At 49.8% G+C, this 13,994-nt stretch overlaps 1 protein-coding gene across 3 annotated transcripts in view; it reads right to left on the bottom strand.

The window, feature by feature from the left end:
• The window catches only part of UBASH3B (ubiquitin associated and SH3 domain containing B), a 144,837-nt gene that overhangs the window by 32,101 nt on the left and 98,742 nt on the right, over positions 1 to 13,994 (bottom strand). For 2 of the 3 annotated variants that reach the window (XM_047753716.1, XM_047753718.1), the window contains exons 2-5: positions 7,906 to 7,959; positions 6,731 to 6,917; positions 5,061 to 5,259; positions 1,230 to 1,399 (exon numbers count right to left, since the gene is read on the bottom strand). In XM_047753716.1, coding sequence (XP_047609672.1) covers positions 1,230 to 1,399; positions 5,061 to 5,259; positions 6,731 to 6,917; positions 7,906 to 7,959 — 610 coding nt within the window. Of the gene's footprint in view, positions 1 to 1,229; positions 1,400 to 5,060; positions 5,260 to 6,730; positions 6,918 to 7,901; positions 7,960 to 13,994 lie in introns of all 3 variants that reach the window. The other variant, XM_047753717.1, reaches the window with a different exon arrangement.

Here is a 13,994-nt window from a genome sequence, read left to right as displayed (position 1 = left end):
TTTCTGCCTTTTCTAGGGCCGCTCCCACAGCATATGGAGGTTCCCAGGCTAGGGGTCGAAGAGGAGCGGCATGCGCCGGCCTACACCACAGCCACAGCAACGCAGGATCCGAGTCGTGTCTGCAACCTACGCCACAGCTCACAGCAACGCCGGATCGTTAACCCACTGAGCAAGGCCAGGGGTTGAACCTGCAACCTCATGGTTGCTAGTCAGATTTGTTAACCACTGTGCCATGACGGGAACGTCTAAATCCCGAATTTCTGATTTTCGTATCTTAGAAAGATATCTAAAAGAGAGGTTAAAAGGTTATGTAAACAAAAATATCAATTCTTTTACTGTTGAAAAACTAGGCAACAAATATGAGTATTGTTTCATAAATATATTGGATGACCGTTTTTGCAAACTATGTGGTCTTTTTTCAGATGGGCTGCCTGTCTTTATTGGTCAGAACCCCTGGACTCTGGCTGCAGTTCTGGTCCTGCATTGCTCTCTAGCTTTGGACCAGCCGCTTAATTTCTTTGTGTTTCAGCTTCTCCTTCAGGAAAAAAGGGGACAATGTGACTTTCCAAAGATGGCACATGCTTTGTCCTGGAAAGCAACGTTGATTCCCTCAAGAGAAGGATGCCAGGACCGTGTGCTGGGATTCACCTGTGCTGTGTATGCCTCCTGTGGGATGCATGCAAACTCTCACAATGTCTGGTCTATGCTTCCATCTCAGGCGTGTCTGGTCTCTCTTCCCTGCTGGACTCAAACTCCTTATTTTAAAATTCTAGCATGTCCCATGGTAACATGCATGCCATAGATACTCAGCAAATACCTGTTAACTGTGTGTTCATGGATTTTTTTTTTCTTTTTTGTATTTAGGTGTTCTCCTCACCTAAGATCAGGATGATGTCTTCCATCTATTAACACCTTGGACTCATAAGAATACTTCAAACTTCCCCAAAATGCTTTTCTGTTTTCCCATTTCATTTCTATATCATTTGAGTGAGGTTCGCTGGGCAGACAGAGCAATGGGGACATTACACAGCTGAGCCACTCAGGACCCAGAGAGGAGGGATGCAAGCTCAAAGCTTCCCAGAGAGTCAGCTAGCATGTAGATGAACTTCTGGTCCAAAGCTTGCTGATTGCTTTCCCTTGGCATCCATCTCCCCACAGGAACAAGTGATGCTGGGGCTGATGGCACCCCAGTACCCCTAGTAGAGTCGGGCGCCACAGTGAGACATTACCTCATGGTTAGCAAATCGGATATCCCGGGAGAATATCGTAGCCACCCAGTCGCATCCAAGTTTGACATCGATATTCTGGGCTAGTTTCTCTAGGGTGGGCAGGTGGCTGGCTTGGAAGTGGTACGCCAAGGTCACGTGCAGCTGTTTCTTATGAGGTTCCACGTGCACTTCTGGAAGGAAGGAAACAGGCAGTTATTGCATCGCAACGGTGGAGACATAAGGAAGAAGACAGAAAGGTTCCCTGATAGCAAGGGAGGGAGTCCTCCATCAGACGAAAGCTGTTTCTCTCCTTCACAGCAGCAGGATAAGGCGAGGAGTGGGTAACATCTCAGCATTGGCTAGGGAAAAAGACACCTGTCTGGCTTTTCTGGATCAGCTGAGAGGCAAACATTTTGGTCAGCGGCTCCTGGCAGCAAAAAGTCTAGCTGATTATCATCGGCCCCACCATTCAGATGAGAAAACTGAGACCCAAAAGGATGAGCTAATTTAGGTGGAAATAAGGAGCAAATTATATGACTCCTAATGCTCTATCACCTTTGTTTTGAAATCAAGCTTCTTAGCTTCTGGGTGGCTCTGATGGAGAAATGAGGAGAAAAGATGGATTATTTCCCAAGTTTAAATCAGGGTTTCTCAATATCATTTTGGACCAGATACTGCTTTGTTGTGAGGGCTGTCCTGTGCATCATGGGTCTTTTGCTGCATCACTGGCCCCTACCCACTAGATGCCAGTAGCATTCCCCCCAACAAGTTATGACAACCAAAAATGACTTCAGTCATTGCCAAATGACCTGAGGGGGAGGTCGAGGGGGACACATCACCCCTGATTGAGAACTTCAGGTTTAAAGTAAACAGACTAGGAAGTTCCCGTTGTGGCTCAGAGGTAACACTAGCATCCTTGAGGACACGGGTCCTATCCCTGGCCTGGCTCAGTGGGTTAAAGGATCCGGCATTGCCATGAGCTGCAGTGTAGGCAGCAGACGTGGCTTGGATCTGGCATTGCTGTGGCTGTGGTGTAGGCTGGCAGCTACAGCTCCAATTCAACCCCTAGCATGGGAACTTCCATATGCTGCAGGTGTGGCCCTAAAAAGACAAAAAAAAAAAAAAAAATTTAAAGAGACTATTATTCTAAGACACCTTGAAAAACAAACCAAACCAAACCAGCCTACCTACGCCAAGACAATGGCTTTTAGTTTCTTTTGTACATCTTTCAGCAGGGAGGACTCATCTACCGACCAAGCTAGAAGAGTGAAGAAGAGGCGACTTCTTACTCAAGGGGCAACTTGAGCAAGCCCCTTAATTTCTGGAATCCTAGGGGGAATTTAGGGCATTCCAGAAATTAAGGGGCTTACTCAAGTTGCACAGAGATAGGAGCAGAATTCAGAATTCAGATCTGTGGTTCTGAGTACTTTTTCTGTTACAGCACATTATATTTCTTTGGTGTAAGCCCCCCAAGGCAAGGGTTCTGTGTCCTATTCATGGGTTACCCCCGGGGTCAGCATATCATGGGCTCTCAGTGTTTGTTGAATGAATGAATACACACGAATGAATCTCGATAAACCACCAAGAATGGAGGGCCACACCACCTCTAACTGCTGCTGGGATCTGGGTCTGCCGCACCTGTGAATACCACCAAGGCACAAGTTCTAGGGCAAAGATCTGGGGGCCAACAGCTTGGGTCAGGGCTGCTCAGTTCTCCACTTCACCACCAGGGGGCCAGCCCTCCAAGAGTGGCCACAGATGGCTGGAGAGAAGTCAGCTGTCCGGTTCTACAAGGAAAGCCAGCAAGGGCCCGCCTGCCTCTCCCTCAAGGCTCGCTTTGTGACTCGGCCAGTTCCTGGCCAAGAGCTGCTTAACTCATTTGTGAGGGATTTGGGTTTTGTGGCTGCAGCATGAGATTTGGTTGTTGTGGGAGTTTTATTGGTTTTGACAATCGCTACTGTGGGATGAAAAAGAACCATTTCCCTGAGGTGGAGGGATGGGAACAGGGAGGAATCTGCCTCGTATGCCATTTCTCTGAAATGTACAGCTCCTGGGATGCAGTGGGCTCCGCCAGAGTCAGAGAGCAGAGACTAGTTAAGTGCCCAGAGATGAAGAAGTGGGGGTGGGGTCTAAGGCCACCCAGCTCCCGATGCACAGAGGGGACTTAAGGACTGGGGCTCCTATGAGGGTGGAGACTTCGCTGTGACCCTGCTCAATGATGGGGCCCTCACCATACTCTTCCCAGGGGACCAGAGCCCTGTTTGGAGATTTTCTTGTAAAAAAAAAAAAAAAAAAAGGACACTGAGAAAAATGGCTGGAGCTGAGGATGAAAATTGCAGCAAGGGACACGGACAGGTGAGGTGAGGTCAAAGGGCAGGAGCCCAGGGAGCAAAGGGTGGGGTTGGCAAGCTTGGGTCTCCTCCAGCACTGCATTCAACACTCAGCACCCCAGGGTGCAGCTCACGCCCTCCACACTGGTCAGGGTACCCCCACTGTCCCCCCACACACGCTCTGCTCCTTCCCATGCTCCTTCCACCTGCCCTCCCACAGGCAGATAGATCAGCATCTTCCCAGGGTGACTTTCCTTTCTTCTGTGAAGGGGGCACCCCGCCACTCATGATGGGATGATGGCCCCTCCCGACTCCCATGGGGCCTGACTCAGGCTTTCCTGATGTGTCTCTGCCAGGAAAAGCCACTTCTTCTCTGCTGCATTCCTCATGGATAAATGCAGAATAGGTGCCCAATAATACCTGCCCACTTTGAGTCCATTCTAAAGGGAGCCAGCAGACCCCCTGTCCTATTGTCTGTCTGTTCCTCAGCAGGTGAGGCCCCTGCTGAGCTCAGTGAGCCGTCTGCCCCTGTGGTCAGGCAGGAAAACCTCGCAGACTCCTGCTTCTCATCCTCTCTGTGTGCCTCCTGCCTTTAAGTCAACAGGCATCCTGAATCACATCCCTCGAAGCGGATTCCTTTGATGGTAAACCTCAGTTGTTGGCTTGAATGAGAGCTCCCATGAAAAGAACAGGTGCCATCAGGAAGGGGTGACATTTGTGGACAGGTTTTGAGGTTTAGGGGGCCTGTCTGATGGGCTTTGACAAGTGGAAAGGTGTTGGCTCAGAAGATTTGATTTTTTTTTTTTTTTCCTTTTTAGGGCCACATCTGCAGCATATGGAAGTTCCCAGGCTAGGAGTGGAATGGAGCTACAGCCTCCGGCCTACAGCACAGCCACAGCAACTCTGGATCCAAGTAGCATCTGTGACCTACACCGCAGCTTATGGCAACACTAGATGCTTAACCCACTGAGCGAGGCCAAGGATTGAACCCACATCCTCATGGACACTAGTTGGATTCTTAACCCACTGAGCCACAACAGGAACTCCCGACTTGATTCTTACTGGCTGCTTAGGTGGTTCCACTCTACCCTCCAAGCAAAGGCCTCAGTCCTCACAGAGGGGACAGGGAGAGCCAGGTCAACGCCTGCCTGGGAGCGGGGTTGGGAAAAAGAAAGGAAAATTCCCACATTCTCCATGGGAGGAGACGGTGGGGCTACCAAGGAATTTATGGGTAGTTCAGTAGGGAGCCGTTATCTGTGTACCTTCAGCGTGGGTGTTAGGGACAGACAGGGACCTGATCTCTGGGAGGTCAGCCGAACAGGAGCGGGGTATTTTTTTTTAAAGGGACCAGAGGGGTGGGGTCCTGCAGGAAACAGCTGTATGCTGGGTCAACATCTGCCCAGTCCTGCCGGACCCTCCACCTCCTGACTCCATGCCACTCCTCCACCACCACTTCCTATCCCTTTCCTTCCTCCTGTGTGAGTGACAGGACCCCGGGCTGGCCCAGCCGCGGGTGGCTCACCGGTTTTGGATGCAGCCTCCGCCGCAAAGTCAGCAGCGAATTTCTTGAGGACCTCGGCGCTGTCTTCCTTCACGAAGAGGCCGATGAAGTTGGAGGAGGTGTACAGCTCCAGAGGCAGCGGCGCCGAGAACTTACACTTCCAGCGACTGACCGTGGTCTGCAGGGCCTCGCCCAGGGCGTCCACCTTGCTGTCCTCACACTGGCAGGGAAACAAGAGGCTTCCCTCAGAGACCCGGGGAGAGAGACGGCATCTCCTGCCCACAGCTGGAGGCTGATGATGCAATTCCTAAACCACCCCTTGTGTCTGGGAGGAGGGAGGAGGCCTGCAGCGCCCCGGTTATCTGGAAGTGGATGATCCAACTGGGAAATTCATCTGGGGCAACGCACCACTTCTCCTCTCCCTCCCTGCTCTGATGTGCTCCTCTGAGCGCTGCCTGAGGGCCCTGGGGCTGGTCCAGCAGAAGAGAAGCACGAGGGCCAGGCTGGGATTGCATACAGCACCCATAATAAGTTGTGGTGTGTTTTCTACTGTTCATTCTTTTGGCCACACCCATGGCACGTGGAAGTCCCCTGGACCAGGGATGGAATCCAAGCTGCAGCTGCGGCCTATGCCACAGCTGCAACCACACCAGATCCATAACCCACTGCCCCTGGACTAGGGATCGAACCCAAGCTTCCACTGCAGTCTGATCCTTAACCCATGGCGCCATGGCGGGAACTCCTGTTCTCTAGCGGATGTGCATCATCTGTGCCTCTTCTGTTCCACTTAGTTGATCGGCAGTTGATTCTCGTCCACCCCCAGGGCCCTCGGGAAGAAGGAGGCTCTGAGAGCTAGAACACCTCCTCCTCCCCTCTCCAGAGCCCTGCGGAAAGAATGAGAGCACCTCAAACTCTGAATGCTCTTGAGAAAGATCCTGCCATGACTAAGAGGAAATGATAATCATTTTAATTTGCAGCGTGAATGGTAAAAGACAAGGTGTTAGGAACATATTTTCACCTATAAGGGGGGGGAGAGGATATGAATGAGATTCTGGAAAAACAACCCACAATATTAGAAAAACAGATTGTCTTAAGATGCTAGCGTTCTGCCTCATCGTGACTAGCGGCACTCACCCATTCTTCTCCATCTCTGCAGAGAATCAAAGAAGATGAGATGTGTTTACAGTTAATATAACGGGGGGGGGGGGAGTGATCCAGTTGTTAAATAAGCATCATGATGGCCAGAATTATGGCCTAGGACACATGGCAGGTGAAAGGTATCTTTGCCATCTCTAGAAAGATGGAGATAACCTGTGGATGGTGTCCAAGGTGAAGACGCTCCCCTCACCCCCGTCACAGACTACGTTTCTCATTCCCTGCTCCCCCGGGGCTCCCCTGTCCCTGTGAGAGGGGAGGAGGAGACGAGAGAGAGGATGAAGCTGGGTGTGAGAATCCATTCCTGCAGTGGCTGCCAGGCCAGTGTGCCGCTCACCGGGTCAGGCTGGTCCTGATGGTGTGCAATTATCACGATGCTACTCCAGACCCAGGCTGCTCCCGGGCCTCGGACCTCCCTGGTTCCTCGAAGGCTCAACCCACTCTGGAGCCCGGGGACTGTTCCTGCCAACATCCTAAGAGGCTCCCAGCTTTGTCTTCATCCCACGGGGCACCCAGGGGTGGGGGCTTCGGCTCACCATGAAGAACTGGCAGAGGGTGATATGGGGGAAGATGTTGTGTGCCTTGTTCTTGCCGCAGATCTGCTTTGACTGCTGCCAGAAGTCGGAAAGCTTCTGCGCCAGGGGGCCGGTGGGCCGGAGGTAGAGGACATACTCCCGGGGCAGGGGGTCATCCAGGAAGGGGTCGCCGACATGGGAGAACAACCTGTCAGAGAGAAAGGGGGCCGAGCGCAGGCCGCACTTGAGAACTAGGGAAGCAAAGGAGGAACCGAAAGAGAGACCCACCCTTCGCAGCCTCCATCCCCAAGCACAGCCAGCAGAAGGGTTTTCAGGTCTGTGCTTTAAAAATCCACCCCTTCTTCTCTGTGGCCAGAAGTGGGATGGATGGGGGGGTGGTTTGGGGTTGGTAGATGCACACTATTACAGTTAGAATGGCTAAGCAATGAGGTCCTGCTCTTTGGCACAGGCAACAATTTCTGGTCCCTTGGGAAAGATCATAATGGAAGATTATATGAGAAAAAGCTTGTATCTATATGCATGACTTGGTCACTATGCTGTACAGCAGAAATTGACTCAACACTGCAAATCAACTATATCCTAATAAAAAATTTTTTAAAAATCCACCCCTTGAAGCTCACCCTCTCAGATGTACCAACATCTCTTCTCCTGCCTGTCCTATAGCATTTGCTCCCCACAGCTCCCTAAAAACTTCCTAAGCACTTTGGATAAACTCCCAGTCCTTTCCTGGTCCACCAGTACCAACCCAACCTGGCCTGTCTGTCCCTCCAGCTCAGTCTGACCAAACCCACATGCCTCCAAAGACAAGGGATGCTTCGAGAGGGTCCCCTGGTGGGGTCAGCCCTGGGTAGCAACATCCTGGAAAGTAAGGAGGATATTTCTAAATCAATCTGCCCAGTTATCTAAAGTGGATCTTTAAGTGACTAGAGGGGGGCGGATCTCATGATGGGGGCTGTATCTTGGAAATTCTTTGCCTTTCTTTAGGCAGCTTGGAGAACACACTCAGAGTCAGGACAGAAGAGACAAGTGGCTTGATACTCAGCCTTGTCACATGGTCCTTTGGCTCCTCTCCCCCCGGATGGGTCCATTAGAGACAGGCTGCACATCTCTGCTCATCCACATACACTTAGAGTTAATTACATGCTATTTTCTCAATTTATTTATTTCATACCAACCAGTCACATGCTGCCTGAACACTTCTTCCTCCTGTGGATGCCAAGGCTTTTTGTCTGCAAGAAATCACATTTCTATTGTTAGTATTTTTAGCCTCCTATCAGCTTTTCTCACTGCAGTGGCAAGAGCTGGGTGTGAAGCAGGCTCCTGGGGGGGTGTGGGGGAGACACTTACAGCAGGATGTCTCCCCAAGGGTCACAGCAAGTCTTATGGCGGTTAGGACTTGTGATTAATTTCCATGTAATTAGCATTAGATTTGCATGCAGCCTGACAGCCCATACCATCTATTTTTAGCCATTTCCACATGAGACTTTATTTCTGCCTCCCTAAAGGTTATCAAGTCTTGCTTTTCTCTCCTTTCCTTTCACCCACTCACTCTTCCTGACCCAGAGCCCCTCCAGAGCCTTTTCTCATTTGCAACCCCTGGGCAGATTGTGCTAGAAAGTGGTGCCGAGGGTACTAAGACTCAAGGCTGAATGCCCACGAGGACAATTGCTTTGGTTCAATCCAGTGCCCCACCCCCACCCCATCCCCCACCTCCAGCCACCACCACGAGCCTCAGGCTAGACCAGAGTCTCCAACTATTTCACAGACAAGTAGCACCGGGTAAAAGGGGCAGCCAGAGAAGGGCCACTGCCACTCCCACTGCTGGAGAAACAAAGTTCTATGCCTGGCGTATCACAGTATCACAGGGTGGTCCTGGCAGCAAGTCACAGCCCTATGCACAAACATACAGGGAGAGGGCTTCTGAAACGTCAGGCGGGTCTCCCAAAACCAGACAATGCTGGGTTTGTACCCGGCTTTGCTATCCGTCCATCTGTTCACGCATTCAAGTTTATGTTTGTTCAGTACATACCCACTGAATTGCTCTGACTTTGTTGGCACCATGCTAGGCTCTGGAAATATGGTGAAAAACACATGGATATGGTCCCTGCCCTTGTGGAGTTTTCAGTCGTGAAAACGTTAATTGCACAGACAATTTTTTAACGAAGTTGGTGGTCAATGCAATGAAGAAGGAGCCCAAAGAACCCTGAGAACATAGGATGGGGATCTGACCTGGGCTGAGTAGCTGGGGAGGGCTCCACTGGGGAAGCAACAGTTCAAGGGAGACCTAAAGAAAACGTAGGCTCCTGCTGGTGGCGGGGGGCTGTGTGCAGGGGCTGTGGTGACGGCATTCACCTGGTATCTCTCCTCCTCAGCCAGGAGCCTCGAACAGCACCTGACACACTGCAGGTAACTGATCATCTCTGTCCCCTTATACCACACCAATTCAGGGTCCTTGGGGGGATAGAAGAGAGGGGAAGAGTTTCTAGCTTAACCTGATGCTCTTTCCAAGCATCCTTTTCCCGACTGGCGGCTGAACCCAGCGCCTCCTTCCTTTTCCTCTGTGGAACAATGAGACCTTATGATGCAGTGACAACCACAGAGGGTCAGGTTGAAACGGACCTCAGGGATCATCTGGGGGCCCAACCTCTTCACTTGACACCAGGGGAAATTCAGGAAGGAAGTCAAGACACATGCTCAGGGCAGCCTGGTGACAGCGAGGGCTGAGGGAGGGGCAGGCGCCAGCCTAATTCAAGGCCAGCTGCACTTGCTCTGCTCTACTGTCCTCAGAGAAATGCCTTCTTTTTCCCACAAAAGTCTGAGTACAAATACCAAATGCTCAGGATAAAAAAACTCTACTCAATAGAATGGCACTGTAGAAGACAAGCCTACTTCCAGTAGGAGGAGGTCATGGAGAAGCAAGGCAGACTCCTCAGAACCCCTTGGAACAGAAGCTGGTGCAGAAACACAGGAAATCCTCTATTTCCCACACCTAGATGCTGTGCTTAATCACTGCCAAAATGCCAGCCCTGTTTTCATTACCACTTACTAGACAATCAGAGGCCACGCGTACCCACAAAAAAATACAAAACATGGTCTTTTAGAGGTTAGAATCTCTGAGGGATTAAAATCACCAAAAAAAGACCCATTGTTTCAAAAACAATTGGGAAAAGGAAAACTCACTTGTGGTACGATGTGCTATTTATATAAAGGATTCAATTTCTTTTTTTTTTTTTCTTTAGGTTCTTCCCCCAACGAAATAGATTTTATCTGAAATTTATTTCTCCTTGCTAGGGATGTCCTCTGGAAATGAAAGATCTCGTTAAGTTATGGTCCCTCTAACTCCAAAGACAAGTTTTAGTGGGGATTTAAGGATGCAATTGAGAGGAATAAGGAAAGGTGTGGGTGAAAAGGCTGTGGTGGTAAACGGCCATGGGAACCCAAATTCTTCCTTCAGAAGCAGACAAGGCTTCGGTTTTATAGACGGTTATCATATCTGATACAGCACCTCTAGTGGGGATGAGCCATGGTAAAAGCAGCACACAGGGCTCAGGTTAGATATCAGCAAGAACTTCCTGGAAGTAGTATGACTGAAAATGTTTGTGTTTGGTTGGTTTGTTGATTGGTTTTGTTTTGGGAAAGTTTCTAGAAAGTAGTTACTGATCTGAAACAGGTGTGTGATTCTCTGGGCAGGAGGCTGTAGGAGGAGAAACTGGTCCCCAGGGTCCCGAGCTGGGCGGCTCCTTCACCCACTGCCAGGCTGATGATGGTGTGGGCTGAGTTTGTTGCCAGAACTCTGCCCACAGAACAGACTGAACATGGCAGTGGCAGAAGGTCTCCCCTCCCCCCCATGCTGGAGAAAGCCTGTTGCCATAGAATCCCCACCTCCATGGTCCATGGACGTGGCCCATGCCAAGAACAGAGGGGTGTGTGGGGTGGACCCCAAACCCCAGGCTGAGCTTGAATAGCTGCTGCCTTTGAAGTGACTCGGACGTCGGCAGAGCCTGCTGGAGACCTCGAGCAGACTAAGGGGGAGAATCCCTTTAAACGCCAAGGAGAGTACTCCAGTCATTGGATTCAAGGGACCCACTAGTGAGATGGGACTTTCATGGTTGGAATCAGGTCAACGATTGAGGTTCGGCTACTCTGTGACAACACAAATTTGACGTCGGACCCTGGTCTTAACCTTCGTAATGATATCTAGGGTTCATTCTTAGCAGAGTGTGAAAAAAATGATACAAACACAAATGCTGGGGACGAAGTGGCACAAATCAGATGAAATTAAGGGCTCATCAAATAATCTGGCAAGCAGCTGTGAAGACCTTAGCCCGCCGCAGAGGAACCAGAAGCACCCACTGCCAGCCTTGCTTCACTCTGCCTGGGGCGGTTGCGACCGCCTGCTCTCGGCTCTGCTGAATTCTGGGTCCGTGATAGATCTGGCCCCAAGGCCCTGGCACTACTCAACCACACGGTTCACAGTTTGTGGGAGGCAAAGCAGCATTCCTTCCTCCCTCCTCCCCTTTTCTTCCTTCCATGATCTTTATTCCCTTCTTAGCAGGAAACCAAATGTAAACCAAAAATAAAACCCAGAGTTTACTGAGTGTCGCCCTCTGAATTAAAACTTGAATGGATGGAGCCCTTTCAGAGGTCATAGCCTCTGGTGCCCTTGGCTGGATCCAGGCCTGGTGAGTGAATTCAGGCCGGTCCCAGGTCCAGGGCCAGCAGGAGTCTCACTCCCTCTCAGAAACTCAAGTTCTGAGCCTGACTAGAATTTCCTGCTTAATTGTTGCCCAGGCTGACTTCCGCTGCAGCTGCCCTGGGTCTCTGGGGTTCCGCTGTGGTCTCGGACCCTCCCAGGAGTTCAGGACCTCTCAGTCGAGCACCAACTGTGTGCCAGGCACTGTGCTGTCACTGGGCAAGCAAATTAGAGGGAGGGATGGTCCATGCCCTTGGAGAGTTCACAGCCTCAGACACGCAAGCAGCTTCTTACAAATGCCTCAATAAGAGATGTGCAGAGCGCTGGGGCAGCTTGGAAGAGGGGTACTGACACAGGAGGGGGCAGATTCTGGGGCTGAGGTTCTCACAATGTCCACAAAGCTCTTCTAGGTGGGAACCCCACAGCCAACTCAGAGGTACCACACAGAAATTTTTAATTCTCGAAGGATACACAGCCATCCTCATCACCTGTTGGACATAAGCTACTAGCTTGAGGTAATCACAGTTTCAACATAAGATTGTCCTGTATTCCCCTTGATATCTTATCTTTCTGAGGCCGGGGTTTGGGCAACTGCTATAATAAATGCAAGTACCCAAGGAAGACCAATGGAGAAAAAGAAATGAGAGCAGCAGTCTCCAATCTGATCCTAAGGTTTGAGCAGTTGTGCAGTGCTCAACAGACACACATGTCCCATTAGTAAGAAACTGCAGTTCTTTAAGAATGAAATAAAAATGTTTTTCTTTCAATTTCGAGTGTTATTTTTTTCACCCAGCCCTTAAGTTGTTAGGAGATACTGAGTTGTTTGAATCTAAGCAGAACCATTGGGTATTTATATTAGTCTATAGGTTCTATGTAAAAATGACTCAGACACTAAGGGTGCTATGAGCTGATCAAGTTTGGGAATCTGTCCTGGAAGAAACCATGCTTGATCTGGAACTTAAAAACAGATTCAAGGCCAGCTAGAGAAATCCACAAGGAGAAAAGGACATTTGAAAGAAAGACAATGTCAAGAGTTAATGTATGAAGGCAAGAGACAACATTGTATGGGCAGGGAAGTTCAAGTGTACAACCAAAATTAACATTGTATCTTTCATTCTCACATTCCAGAAACATTTAAAGGTAATACAGGATTTTTTTTAAATGTTCTCAACTTCCAGGATATCTATTGTTGAATTTCCACATCTAATACTGTGCATTCAATTAAAAGATGACCTAATTAATTGGATAGCTCATTCTTTCACCTGGATCTGCACTAGACTGGGGGATGGGCAAACTTAGATAGAACCCAACTTCAATTTCTCTTGGTTAAAGAATCTAGTCATATAAAGAGGCCACTGGTACCCCTAGCAAAATTGAGGAATTCTTCTAGGGTGTGTTTGCAAAACAGATGCTGTTTTGTAATGTGGTTTTAGGTCAAAATAGCAGATTTAATCTTGCCCCATGACAAGCCATCTGCTCAGTGCCAACCTTCTTTATGGATGGTTTGAGGCAGCCTGAGCCTGCCTGAAGCTGATGGCTCTCCTGAGAACAGAAGGCAAGCGGGTAACTGAGCATCTTTGTCTCTCTAGTAGGAAAAAAATGACAAGGAAGTCCATGACTGAAGGCCTTCTCTGTGCCAGGCACTTAGATGTTAAGCCTCATGACAAATAGTGAAGCCGGTATTACGACAAGGCTCCCTGGACCTGGGTGGCTCTATCCTGACGGGTCCGCTGTCCTGTCATCTCTGTGGCCATCCCAATCCAGGGGTTGATTCTGGAGGCTATGACCAGAGTCTGCATTAGTCAAAGGAATATGTCGATTGGTCAAAGCATCAGCCTAGAGCCTTGAGCAGCATCTCAGCCAGCAGCCTCCAAACTCCATCCTCTCTGGAAACTTAGGGAGACGTGGTCCCTAAACCTCTCACTGGGTGTGACCCTGGAGATCTGGGGTACTTCCCAGGTTGGAATGGGACTTCTTGGCAAGAGAGTATCCCCAGGTGCAGAGCACCCCCATCAGGACCAGCAGGGTATGAGAATGGGGGGCACGGACACAAAATACAGGGCAGACAGGAGTCCAGGCTCTGCAGTGGCCAGTGAGGAGAGATGCTTATAGAGGAACCAGCCTGAATTGACATCCCGCAGCCCCTCTCACCATTTATGGTCCATTAATCAAGACTTCAGTTTCTGATATGGTTACCCTGGTGGCTACCAGTGGTCAATACAATGCTTACAGAGCCAATGCCAATTTGAATTGATGATCAGAGGCCAAATGAGCATGAAGGTGCACTGACAAGCAGCTCAGAGCCACCCAAGCCAAGGAGCAGGCGGAAGTGGTGATTTAGCCAAGCCTTCCTGGCTTTAGCGAAAATCAAGGCCTGGCCAAAAACTGTTGCCCCAGTGTGTCCTTGCAGGAGCTAGAATGTGGACACCAGATTTTAGTTGCCATTTCCCCAAAGAAAGTCATTTCCCAATTTGGAGCTTTAGGGGGTTTTTTTGTTTTTTTTTTAAATCTCCAATGAGGAGGTGATGAATGCGCTCACAAGAAAGTTGAGAAGGAAAGACAGGACATTTA

The sequence above is a fragment of the Phacochoerus africanus genome, chromosome 11, assembly GCF_016906955.1.
Source record: "Phacochoerus africanus isolate WHEZ1 chromosome 11, ROS_Pafr_v1, whole genome shotgun sequence".
NCBI classification, from domain to species: Eukaryota; Metazoa; Chordata; class Mammalia; order Artiodactyla; family Suidae; genus Phacochoerus; species Phacochoerus africanus.
This window is presented reverse-complemented; position numbering and strand designations above follow the sequence as displayed.